Below are 12,312 nucleotides of genomic sequence, written 5' to 3' on the forward strand. Positions count from 1 at the left end.
TTCTTTTCTTTTGATTTTCCATCTCTGTGTAACTTTTTTTCTTATTTGGGATGATTCAGCAATGTATCTCTGTTAAGCAGCTGGCTCCCACACTTGTGTGCTTTAGAAGGACTCGAGGGCTTCTCAGAAGTGGAGCTTCTCTTAATTTGATCCTTAACAACTTATGTGTCCTCAGAAAAGGACAGCAATCTTCCCCTCTGCACTCTTCACTCTGCATATTCCAGTGAAGTCTTCAGACAAGTAGAGGGTGGATAATAAATAAGCTAATGTAAACTGCTGCCCATAGATAGGCTGTCCCATGAGTCCTTGCATCTATTGTGTTTTTTTTGTCCTCTTCCTTCTCTTTCATCTACCCGCTTTCTAGCTCGTCATTCCTGTTTAATCTCAGATGCTCTTCCGTTTGTTCCAAGCCTATCCTCTTCCTCCCTTTTGCTTTCAAAATGGTCCCGTTTAACCTCAGATCCCTGTGCTCCAGAGGGTTGGAGTATCCCTCCAGTGTTAACCGTGGGTTAAACACCTCCATGTGAGCTTGAGGAATTCCGTCAGCAGTTTTCCCCCCGCAGGTCCTGCTCTCCCCCTGATGGAGCTCTGAGACACGTGTGCTTCTGTGCAGATCTCACGGACATCAGGACCGGGACAGCACAGAGGCTCGGGCACGTGTAAAGACAGGAGAAGGTCTGAGGGGAGAGAAAGGACAGAAAACCTTTATTGGTGCACGCTGGACTGCTTGACTCACTTCATTGGGAATTCAGCTTAACCTCCACACGGCCGCTGAGCTGTGCACACACACAAACAAAACAACGGTGAAGCTGGAGGCTATAAACACAAGGGTTCATTCACTAAAGCAAGCAAATAGAAAAACATACTAATAAGTCGAGTTTTGGGAACTGATTAGACATAATTTCCTCTCTAAAATGTTGAAAAAAAGTAATAAAAATGCATCCTGTTTAATATGGCCAACCATAAGACGAACCCCCCTTTGCAGCAACCTTTTTGCTTGGTGTTTATTTACAGATGTATAAAAATGACTACATTTGGCTTCAGTTTAGATTTGAAACTAATTATCAACATCTACCAAATTGAATACAAGTATAAAAGTGTTCGGCCCAGACAGATTTTCACTTCATCTCCTAAAAAAGTTTAATCCCTCTATCTCCTCTGAACTCTTGAATCTGCATTTTTTATCCCCAGCAAGGACACGACGACCCAAATTATCTGGGAAATCAGAAATGTCACTTATGATACTCTGCACCGTTGATTCATTTCAAGAAAACCTAATGAACTAAGTTGAAAATAAAAAAGCTGACTTTGCTCTGATCCTGCCAATACGCTGCTCTTATTTATCACGGCTTAAGCTTTCAGAGTTCCTGTGTTGGGAAAAGAAATGAGAGAAGTTTTCAAGCTCACCAGAGTTAAATTGGTTAATATATCATGCATTAGAAGCAAATTTATCTCTGTGGATGCGTGCAAGTTAACGAATCATGCCAGAAAAGATGGTGTTGAGCTGCACCAGGGTGAGATTCACCCTGATGAGACTCCCCCGGACATTTAAAATAAACACAGTTATAACTGACATTCCACTCTAGAAAAGCAGAGTGACCGGGTCGGATCACTGTTTGAGCATTGCTGTCATTCCATGTACGCTCCCTCTCGAGTCAGTGTCAATCAAAAGTAGACAGTTGTCTGTCTTGCGTGTCCAGCTGTGCCAGGTGTTTGTATGTGTGCACACATGAGACGCCATACGTGTATCTTTAGGAAATATGCTGCTTGAGCAATGAAAATAAGCCACAAGCTCAACAAAAAAGGGAGATATATCAGTTGGTGTGCTGCTGCGTCAGAGAGGAGGGGTTGTGAGGTGAAGAAAATGTACTTTTCCCTTTGTTTGTCTGTCTGCAGGAACAGAACTCCATGACTTCTGAGTGAACTATTTAGAAGCTCTCCAGCGTCGTATGCGTGCGTGTGTGTGTGTGTGTGTGTGCTGTGACGACGCAACAACCAGGGTTTGATTTGGAAGTGCTCAGCCCCAGGAAGGATGCTCTTCCGCTGGGGAGTTGCCTCTGGGAGTCAAGGAACTGGAGGTTACTGGAGACAAGCTTGTTAAATTCAACACCCAGCAGTGAGGAGTTATGTGGACAAATGAGCAGAATCTCAGAGCAAATAGGCGCTCGTCAAGAATGTTTAAACATTTGTTTCTCGAGGTCATCAATCATATTTGATACAAAAACAAGGTCGTCAGAGCAACAACCACCCTAACAGCCCTCTCTGATAGGTTTAATCAACCGAAATAGAATAACAAGACTGAACTCTGGGAGGCCGAGCTCAGCGTGCTGCCATGTCTGCTGTGACACGGCCAAGATGTTCAGCAGATGTTATGTTTACTGTGTTCACATTCTTGTTTTAGTGTGTAAGCACGCAAACATTTGCTAAATACCATCAGAGTGCAGTAAAAGTTGGTGGAAATGTCATAATCTTTCCGGGGTTCCTTCATGACACTTTTTGGAGAAGTCAGGGAACCACCAAAGCCACTAGGATACATTCTGTCTAGACTTACAATATTTGTGGTAGATATTTTTGTGGAACTCCACCCACAAGATATTTAAGTCTGGACCAACTCCTGTTACAATTGTTAAAGCTAAAAATACGACCCGTTCCGGGCCTGTTTACATGCTGCCACCTAGTGGTGACTTACGTGTACAACAAGGTGAAGTGCTCTCATACGTTTGGCAATTATTTTGTGAAGTTAAACTTGAAGACTTGTTTTACAGTGCTTTGATTTACACGGATGCATGAAGGTAGCATTAAAGGATGCAAATGCCACCACTCCTGGATCTTGATCAGATTTCACAACAAGAAGGATAGTTTGATGATAAATCTAGGTTAGTAGTTTACATGGTGAAGGGAAGTGCAACATTTCATCTGATTCGGACTGAAAATGCACAGAAATTTTGTTTTAAATTGGTATTATTAAAATAAACAGATTATTTTGGCACCTTGAGCACCACATGACACTCATGAATCAATATGTGTGACATGGCAAGATACGGATGAGTAAAAAATTGAATAAATATTTTTTCTTGGAAATTCTGCTCTGATTTTGCATTGGAGACTATTGGGCAAATGTGTAGCTCTCTCTGTCTTTGGAGGCATCTAGACATATGAGTATTTTGCATTAGAGAGTTACATTGCAAGAGAGAGGACAGATTTGACTCAAGTTTAATCAAAAATTGAGTCTTAACTTTAAGCAGGGCAAAAGAAAAAACTTCATTTTTTAGTTTCCTCCACATTGCTTAATATTAATTACACTCTGAGTCAGAACAATTCTGGCACTCATTTCTGCGAGACTTTTGTTTTTTTTGGACAAATATATAGTTGGATTGGGTTTACACGGCAATCCCACCAAGTACACTGTTACCATTTGCAGACCATTATTGCTAAAATGTCATTTATCTATTTTTCTTCCATTAGTCTTATTTCTTGTGCATAGCCCTCATGTGGAATCTGAACTTTTTTTTTTAAAGGAGGAGGTGAAATGAGTTTCCTTTGGTTCGGATTCAGAACTTTACACATTCAATGCTATTTTCACTCTCGAGACAATAAAGAACCAAAACCACCATTCAGTCACTAAACATGTTTAATCATTTCTTGAAAAGAGTAGGGACATTACAAGCATCGATCCAGACAAAAATCACTGGAAAAATGTGTCTTGTGCAACTTTCTGTTCCAAAAAGCCCAGCAGGATCATCATTATTTGTTTAGAACTTAAAACCAAATATTTGTGCAAAACCCCCTGAGGGGTTTAGTCTAGCCACATCAGCAGTATTTGTGTTTGGTCATTATCTTTAAGGCCACTGGCAGAAAGAGCAAGGTTAGAGCTGACACGATGTAGATTACACACAGACACGCACACGCACACACAAAAAGGCTCTAACATGTCTAATCAAACCTCTGCTCATGAAAGGAGTAGAAAAGAATTGTCACTGATGGAGGTGTTCATTTAAAAACATATGTACAGTATGATTGTAGTCAAAAACAACAGGGTTCAGTCTGCTAAGTTATAGCTGAAAACAAAACATCAGACTTCTGGACGAGCAAAGTCGAGCAGCCCAAGTATACAAAGTCACATTTGATGAAAACCAAATCCACTACATCAACACAAACATGTCAGCTGAAGCGGAGATGATGTTTTGGCTTACAGGTGCAAGAACGGATTTTTCTTGGGTCAAACGTAAGGCCATCTGTCTGACAGCTGGAACATGCGCTGGATCATGAAGCCAGACAGTGACGGACACAAATACACTGGAAAATCTACAACAAAACGACTAAAAAGAAAATGAAAAAAAGAATCATAATGTTGCAGGATCCCAGGTAAAAATGTGTCAACTTGATTATTACGCTATGGCAGGCTCCCAAAAGAACTGTACATATTTGAATGCCCAAAAGCCTCGATGAAGTCCAGAGTGGGCTGACATGCTTGCACTACGATGTGAAAGACATCACTCCATCCAGAAAACTATTACTTCAACTTATTCTTCAAATGGTTCTTCTATAAGCTTTTGAATCATTGGCTGTACTTTGTTTTTCACATGTCGCTTTTGCATTTTGGCTTAGTCTTTGTTTAACAGAGGCACAGAGTAAGATTGTATTCACATCCTTTTAAGACCTGCTAATGACCTGATCACTTTTATTACGTTCTGGTACGTAAAACTTTAGAAACGACAAAGAGCTTAGTTTGTCTTTGATGGGACTCCGCACAACAATTACTTGAAAAGTGACACATTTTCAGATTATCCGTTTCTGTTCATCAGCATAATATCTACAACATGATTGAGCAAATACTCAGCAGGTAGTGACTGGATGCACATTGGAAGTGCTGTTTGCAACTCTTAAATGGCAAGAGTTCAGAAGTAAACGAACACTTTCAACAATCACAAATGGCTTTTAGACTGCGGTTGAGTCCCGTACCAGTAGAGTCAACAATCAAAATGATGAAATAGTAAATGTAGGCTGTTGTGCATGTTCTGGTGGACGACTGGAATATTAAATGTAGAGTGTTTAAAACAAAATAAAAAGATCACCTTACGACTAAGTCAAACACATAAGGATGCAGACATACATGTACATGTTTTCTTGTCAATGATCAACATGAATCCTTTAAGGTTTTCCTCAGCCTGCTCAGATAGTCACCTGACCTCAGTGTGACTGAGCTGTACTCCTCCTGATGACATTTGTTGAAAACCGACAGAAAGCTAAAGGCGAGTGCAGTGAAACGTCACCAGGGACGACGCAAAGCGTTTCCCGATGTCTGTGGGTTGATGCCTTTAGGCAAAATTTCAATATAGTATCCACCAAACTACTTTTGAGCCTCTGAACTTTGGTAAAATAACAAATTTTTGCACATTGCGACTGACTGCATTGATGTCAATCTGCTCAAACTAAAGGCTTTTTACTTTCACCTTAAATTGATTATTTTGGACGCATTGGAAATGGAGCTGTCCAGATACTTGTAGTCTGGAGTTTAAATGATCTAGAACACGACTCAGCAGGTGTGTTGGACTTTCATTAAGCCTTGTGGTCCAACAGGTTGAGAGGATCTAAAACCCTGTATTAGTTTGTTCTGGTCTCCAGTAGCAGACACCTGCCTTATAGAGATGTTTCCTTGGGCTCCAGTAAGACAGGCTTGAAGGTTAAGATCTCCGTGAAGGTGTGACCTGCAGAAGGAAGCAATATTTCCGTCAATAAAACAGAGCAGTTCATGTTACCTATCCCTTTTCCCTCCATTCCTCTGAAATTACATCCTCAACACTGATTTTATTGGCCTCCACAGCTATCGATCAGTCCCAGGCCCCGTCGGCCCCCGGCTCCCCCTCCTCTCTCATCCTTACGTTTCCACTGATCCACGGTGAGATCAGCGGTGTCAAGTGAGTGATCGTACAGCTGAGCCTCAGTTTCCTCATCTGGTTCCCTAAACTCAGCGAAGTAAGGCAGCATGAGAGCCTCGGCGGCGGTGACCCGTTCCTCTGGATCCAGCAGCAACATACGCTCCAGCACAGACACGGCTGATGACGGAGGAAAAACAGAGCGAGGGACGACATAAACCAGGCGAGACAATCAAGGGGGAAAACAGTCCGAACAAAAAAGGCAGAGAGGGTCCTACCGTGTGAATTGGCTGAGGAAAACATCTTACGAAGGTCTTTCTTTTCCACTTTTGGAAGACTTTTGATGTAGCTTTTAGCCTAGGAGATGCAGGGTACAGACATATAAATATAATGTGGAATTATTGGCAAGAAGTGTGTGCTTGCAAACGTACTAAACTGATTACAATTTCTGTCCCCAGTTGCAGATATTTTTAGGATTTCTGATCACAAACATGTCCTACTGGGATTTAAATATGCTGAACTTGAACTTACATCTTCGGATTGTAGTTTTGATAGAAGTTCCTGAGATGGTGTTCCTGTGAGCTTCAAGATCTCATTCAGCTGATCTAAGTCTGAGGAGTTGGGGTTAAGGTTAAGATGAGGAGAGAGGGGGTCCATGGTCTGTCAAAGCTCTGAGGGTCAGAGTTGTAAAAGGATACGATCACTGCCTTTAAAAAGAGGCTTTGCTTGTATCATCTCTGCCATGATGCAGCCTACGGACCAAATATCCACTGTGGAACAGGAATACAACAGCTGAAATAGACCATAAATAAACCGTATAACGCTGATAAACGGCATAGCATGGACAACAAGATGAAAAGAGAGCACCACCTAGTGGTCTTTATTGGAAAAAGTAGAGCGTTTTGTTTTTCTGATCTTTTTTATATTGAAAATCCTTTTTTTACACAAAATCTACAATTATGTTTGCATCAATTTCTAAACTTCTAATTCTCAAACCCACAATTACAATCTACAGCAAAATGATTGAAAATATTATACAAATAGTGTTCCAGACTTTTCTTCCAACAAATTTTCCCCCTGCAACGTTAAAAACAAGGTTGAAAGTAAAAGGTTTTTTCCTGTTCAACGCAAATATAAAAGGTTACTCTGTGAACTGCAGTAAATCTCTACTTGAAGTGAAAATCCTGTGTTTCAGACGAGTCTTCGCACAAAAGCCATGAATTCAAAAACTAACAGGAATCACTTAAAGGGGACCTATTATGAAAAACACATTTTTTTCTTGCTTTAACATATATAAAGTGGTCTCCCCTCAGCCTGCCAACTCAGAGAAGGAGGAAAGCAACCACATTCTGCAGTGTCTGTACAGCAGCCCGGATGAGCCATCCAGTGTGATGTGGATCTACGAGCCGTTCAGATTTTGCTCCTGTCATGACGTCACGACAGGAGCGATGCATGAAACCACGCCCACAACTAACTCCGCCGGCTGGAGCTTCCGCCATTTTTTCGTAGCGGTGTATCGCGTCATTGCGTCATGCAGCCAATCAGCACAGAGCCTCATTAGCATAGCCCCGCCCACTCAGAATCCCTCATAGAGAATGCGGTTAGAGAATGGATAAACTGGATAGATAAAGACATGGCTCAGAGGCTGAATTTCTAATTTATTTAGCAAAAACAATCAAAAGCTTGTTTTTAAGACATTCAAGGCCTGTTTAAAATAGGTATTAGATGCCATAATAGGTCCCCTTTAAAGTAAGACGTGGTGAGACATGGCGGTGTGAGGGGGTTTCTCCGAGTTACCGGTCTGCGTGTAGTGCATCCAGCTCAGGATGACCTCTGGGGCTCTGTACCAGCGGGTGACCACATATCCTGTCATCTCACTGTCCGCCTGCCGCGCTAAACCAAAGTCCAAGATCTGGCGGAAAACAAATGGAGGCTTAGACACAGCAGGATATACAATACTGGGGGGCAAACCCCCTCATTTTACACATAGAAGAGACTTTATTTCATCTTGATAATTAGATAGTTGGAACTATTATCATTAAATATCTACATATTCATTATGTTTATAGAGGCGTGGCAGACATTTGACAGACAGACAATCCACTAAAGACCCTTTCTTTTGATTTTCTTAGGCTTGGTGCAGAAGTGCCAACATATATTGTGATCTTTGCGTGCTGCCACTGTCAAAAAGCAAAGAAAAACATGCTACCTGGTCTCTATTATAGGCAGAACTGCTGTGGGAAATGGCTTAATATGGACACGCAGTTATGGTCCATGGAAATCGCTACATTATAGAATTGTATTGTAAGTACGTAGTTATCTTTGCAAATAGTTAGATGCCAGATTAAATGAGGCAATGGCTAGGATTTGACCCATCTGACGACGGACAGAAATGAAACATTTTCAATTAAAGATACATGGTGAGTTACGTTAGAGTCACAATAACAGTTATGTACCTTGAGCTCACAGTTTTGGTCGATGGCAAGATTTCCTGGTTTGAGATCCTAAAAAAGTGCACAGGAAAAGCCAGAAAATAAAGACAAACAGCTGACCAGGTGATGAAAAATACCTTTTCATTTAAAATGATGAAAATCCAAAAATGTCTCACACAAACATATAAGACACTTACCCTGTGAATGATACCAGCAGAATGAATATACTGCAATAAAGGAGTGTAAAACGGAGTTAACCAACTGAACAATTAAACAAAAGTAGTATTGTTTTACTATTAAAGTAGAGCTTTCAACCTTAAGCCCTTTTAGCATCTGATATGTCAAATACTGAATCTTTTCCTCTGACAGCTTCTGTAGCTTCATCAGTTTCCCCAGATCTGTCCCCATGAACGGCATCACCAGATAACTGGAAAAAGAAAAGAAAAAAACTCCAATTATCAATACTTTACTGCCCCTTTTTTCCAGAGATCTGCCTGTCCACTGCTGCTGTCAAAATAACAGGAAAACAACCCTTACAAATCATGGAATCTGTCCAAGGAGAGGTCCGCCGTAAACACATCTAACAGGCCGATCACCTGCGTGAGAGGGAGAATAAATCTTATTTTGCATAATCTGACTTCTTATTATTCAGAATAAGAGCACATTAAATGCGAGTTAACTTGAAAGCCTGTAGTGGCCCAAAGTGTGCCTCACATTCTCATGTTTCATGTGTTTGAGCAGCTTCAGCTCCCTGTAGGCCCGCTTTGCAAAGATCTCGGACTGGAAAGGTCTGTAGAGCTTCTTGATCGCCGCTTTGACTCCAGTTCTGCTGTCCAGAGCTGAGCTGAAGGAGACAAGAGTATGACCAGTGGTGGACAGTAACGGAGTAAAATTTGAGTACTGTACTTAAGTACATATCCAGAGGATTTGTACTTTACTTGAGTATTAGATTTCTTTGGTACTTATTACTCTTACTTGAATAAATTTCCAAGACAAATTTTTTTTTACTTTTACTCGAGTAAATTTCTAGGAAGGCTGAAAAGTACTCGTTACTTTCAGGTCTGCTCTTTTTTCTTCTTCCCTAAAATCCTATTGGACACAAGCTGTTTTTGTCAAAGGAGGAGACCTATCACAGTGCACGCTCTCCACTGGGATGTACGTAAAGCGGAAATACGTCAAGCCTCCTCAAAACGATACCGCCAAAGTAGCCTGCGTTTGTCAAGACAGAGCCGCAACAAGTCAAGACAACAATGGCTACGCCTGCGTCAGGAGAAGAAAGACAATCCGCTGAGTCGTCTGAGTCTGATAATGAGCCGGACTCGGAGCAGGGACTTTCACAAAATCCTTGGCCGTATCTTAACTCAATGTTTGAGTTCGACAGAGTAAAAAACGAGCGCACAGACAAACCACAGACAAAATAAAAAAATTTAATTAAATTAAAATTAAATTAAAATTTAAAAATATAGTAATTTACTGATGTGGAAAATAAGAAATTTACTTTTACTCTTACTGTTACTTTGACTTAAAGTAAATTTAAAAGCATTTACTTTTGGATACTTAAGTACCTTTAAAAGCAAGTACTTTTCTACTCTTACTCGAGTAATATTTTGACTGAGCTACTTTTACTTGTAACGGAGTAAATTTTGACCAGTAGTATTTGTACTCTTACTTAAGTACTGGGGTCGAGTACTCTGTCCACCTCTGAGTATGACAAAAAACACCAAACTGTAGTTGATACACATGACCAAAATGAGGAAACCACAATCTAGCGTAGGAACTTCCTTGTGATCAGGGAACTAAATAGTAAACTATAGCCTACTACCCCCATCCTTGGTGTGGTTATGCAACTGTGTGCATCCTCTTATCGTGGAGTAATTACTTGCGTCTTGAACGCACCTTTGTTCTGTCCCGTATGTGATAACCTGGGGCAAGCAGGATATATGCTGGCACCCATTTGAGCTGTTCGTGTGTAATTAAGTTGTTTTGGATCAGTCGGGGCAGTTGAGCGCCGCCCACGGAGTCAATCATTTATAACAAAGGGGGGGCGCTCGCAGCGAGACGCACAAAGAAAGGAAGAAAGAAAGAAAGAAACAAAGAAAGAAAAGGTGCCCGACGGGCAGCTTTTCAGGGTCGTTTGGGGAAATCTGCCTGATTGCAACGAGGCTATTTCCCCCCACAAAGTGCGTTTCCATATGCACTATATTAGTCCCAGATATGACGGAGAGGAGGTGAGAGGACGCAGCGCAGAGTCGGTGCGAGCGTCTCCATCACATCAGGAAGTGGAGCAGCATGTGTCTCGGCGAGGCCAGGGTTTACTTTTTCTTTTGTGCGTCTGGAGGCAACAGTGGGACACCAACACGACCCCATCTGCTCGGCTGCTGGCTTTTGTTAGCGACAAGCAGTGCGCTTAAGGCTGATTTATCAGGCTTTATGCCGCGTTCCATTTGTCCTCGGAAGTGGGGATTTCCCAGTTCCCAGTCGGATTTTTCAACTGGAACGCCCCTCGAAGTGGGATTTCCCACTGGGAAAGTGGGAGAGTCTTCACCACCCCCGAGTTCACATTCCAAGATGGCTGCCCCGGTTGTAAACAGTAGAAGAGAGCTCTGTAAAAATCCGTAGCACTTCATTCTAGTTTTGGTCACACTAAATCAGTCGTATACAAGTATTGTTCGGCATATATATGCTGCTATAGTGTAATTTACATTTTTCATGTGGTATATGCGAACTACAATCTTGTTTCCCTACTTTGTAACTGGAACGCTGATAACTCGGCTGTGACGTCATTCCCAGTTCCGAGTTCCGAGTTCCGAAGTAAATGGAACGCAGCATTATACTTTCTCTCGGTGCGCATTTGCCCACTCACCACACGGTCCCGTAGGCTCCGGTCCCCACCTGCCGCAGGTCCCGGTACCGGTCCGGCACTTCCCACGAGGTTTTGTTCACTTCCTGGCGGTAGTAGCCGGGTCTGACCCGTTTAGTCATCTTTATCCTGGGAATATGAAGCAGCACGACCAGGCGAAGCTCCTCTGGTCCCGTGGTGCTGCAGCGCTACTCGCCCATTGTTCCAGCGCTACCTATGCGCGCACCGCCGTCAGTGCGCAGCTCCTCACAGCCTGGCGCACCCTCAGCTCGCCAAAAGCCACTCCCGAGGAAAACTAGAAGCCGACAATTAAAGGTGAAGGAGAAATAGACACGCAAGACGTACGCAAGGCGGAAAGCACGACGGAGTATTAGGGCCAAACAAAAAAACAAAAAAAGGAAATTACGAGAATAAAGTCATAATGTAATGAGAATAAAGTCGTAAAATTACGAGAATAAAGTCGTAAAATTACGAGAATAAAGTCATAATGTAATGAGAATAAAGTCGTAAAATTACGAGAATAAAGTCATATTACGAGAATAAAGTCGTAAAATTACGAGAATAAAGTCGTAAAATTACGAGAATAAAGTCATAATATTACGAAAATAAAGTCGTAATATATTATAAATATATAAATATAACTTCACAAGATGCTCAATATTCCTCATTTTAACACAGGGAGAAGAAGCTCTTCCTGTTAGAGTTCTCATGAATTATATTCTCATAATATTACGACTTTATTCTCGCAACATTACGACTTTATTCTCGTAATATTACGACTTTATTCTCATAATATTACGACTTTATTCTCGCAACATTACGACTTTATTCTCGTAATGTTACGACTTTATTCTCACAACGTTACTTTATTCTCGTAATGTTACGACTTTATTCTCGTAATATTACGACTTTATTCTATTACGACTTTATTCTCGCAACATTACGACTTTATTCTCATTATATTATGACTTTATTCTCGTAATTTCCAATTTTTTTGTCTTAGTTTGGCCCTAATACTCCGTCGTAGGAAAGCACGAGTTTTACGCTTAAAGAAATAACAAAAACAGCAATGTAAGCTGACAGTAGAGTAGATTCCTCGGTGCAGCCTTTGAGTAAAAGGAGGGTGAAAAATGTAGGGCTTGCT

At 41.4% G+C, this 12,312-nt stretch overlaps 1 protein-coding gene across 1 annotated transcript; it reads right to left on the bottom strand.

Annotated features, from left to right (window-relative positions):
- Window positions 1-3,613: 3,613 nt before the first annotated feature.
- On the bottom strand, window positions 3,614-11,456 carry mapk12a (mitogen-activated protein kinase 12a). The gene is made up of 12 exons (XM_061721407.1): window positions 11,172-11,456; window positions 9,023-9,152; window positions 8,846-8,904; window positions 8,624-8,735; window positions 8,506-8,535; window positions 8,333-8,380; window positions 7,674-7,788; window positions 6,575-6,646; window positions 6,408-6,487; window positions 6,155-6,233; window positions 5,883-6,056; window positions 3,614-5,708 (listed from the first exon to the last, which is right to left on the bottom strand). Exons 1-12 carry the CDS (start codon window positions 11,288-11,290, stop codon window positions 5,641-5,643), a joined length of 1,086 nt encoding a protein of 361 aa, XP_061577391.1. The 5' UTR covers window positions 11,291-11,456; the 3' UTR covers window positions 3,614-5,640.
- Window positions 11,457-12,312: the final 856 nt, after the last annotated feature.

This window comes from Cololabis saira, chromosome 5 (genome assembly GCF_033807715.1).
Source record: "Cololabis saira isolate AMF1-May2022 chromosome 5, fColSai1.1, whole genome shotgun sequence".
NCBI lineage: Eukaryota > Metazoa > Chordata > Actinopteri > Beloniformes > Belonidae > Cololabis > Cololabis saira.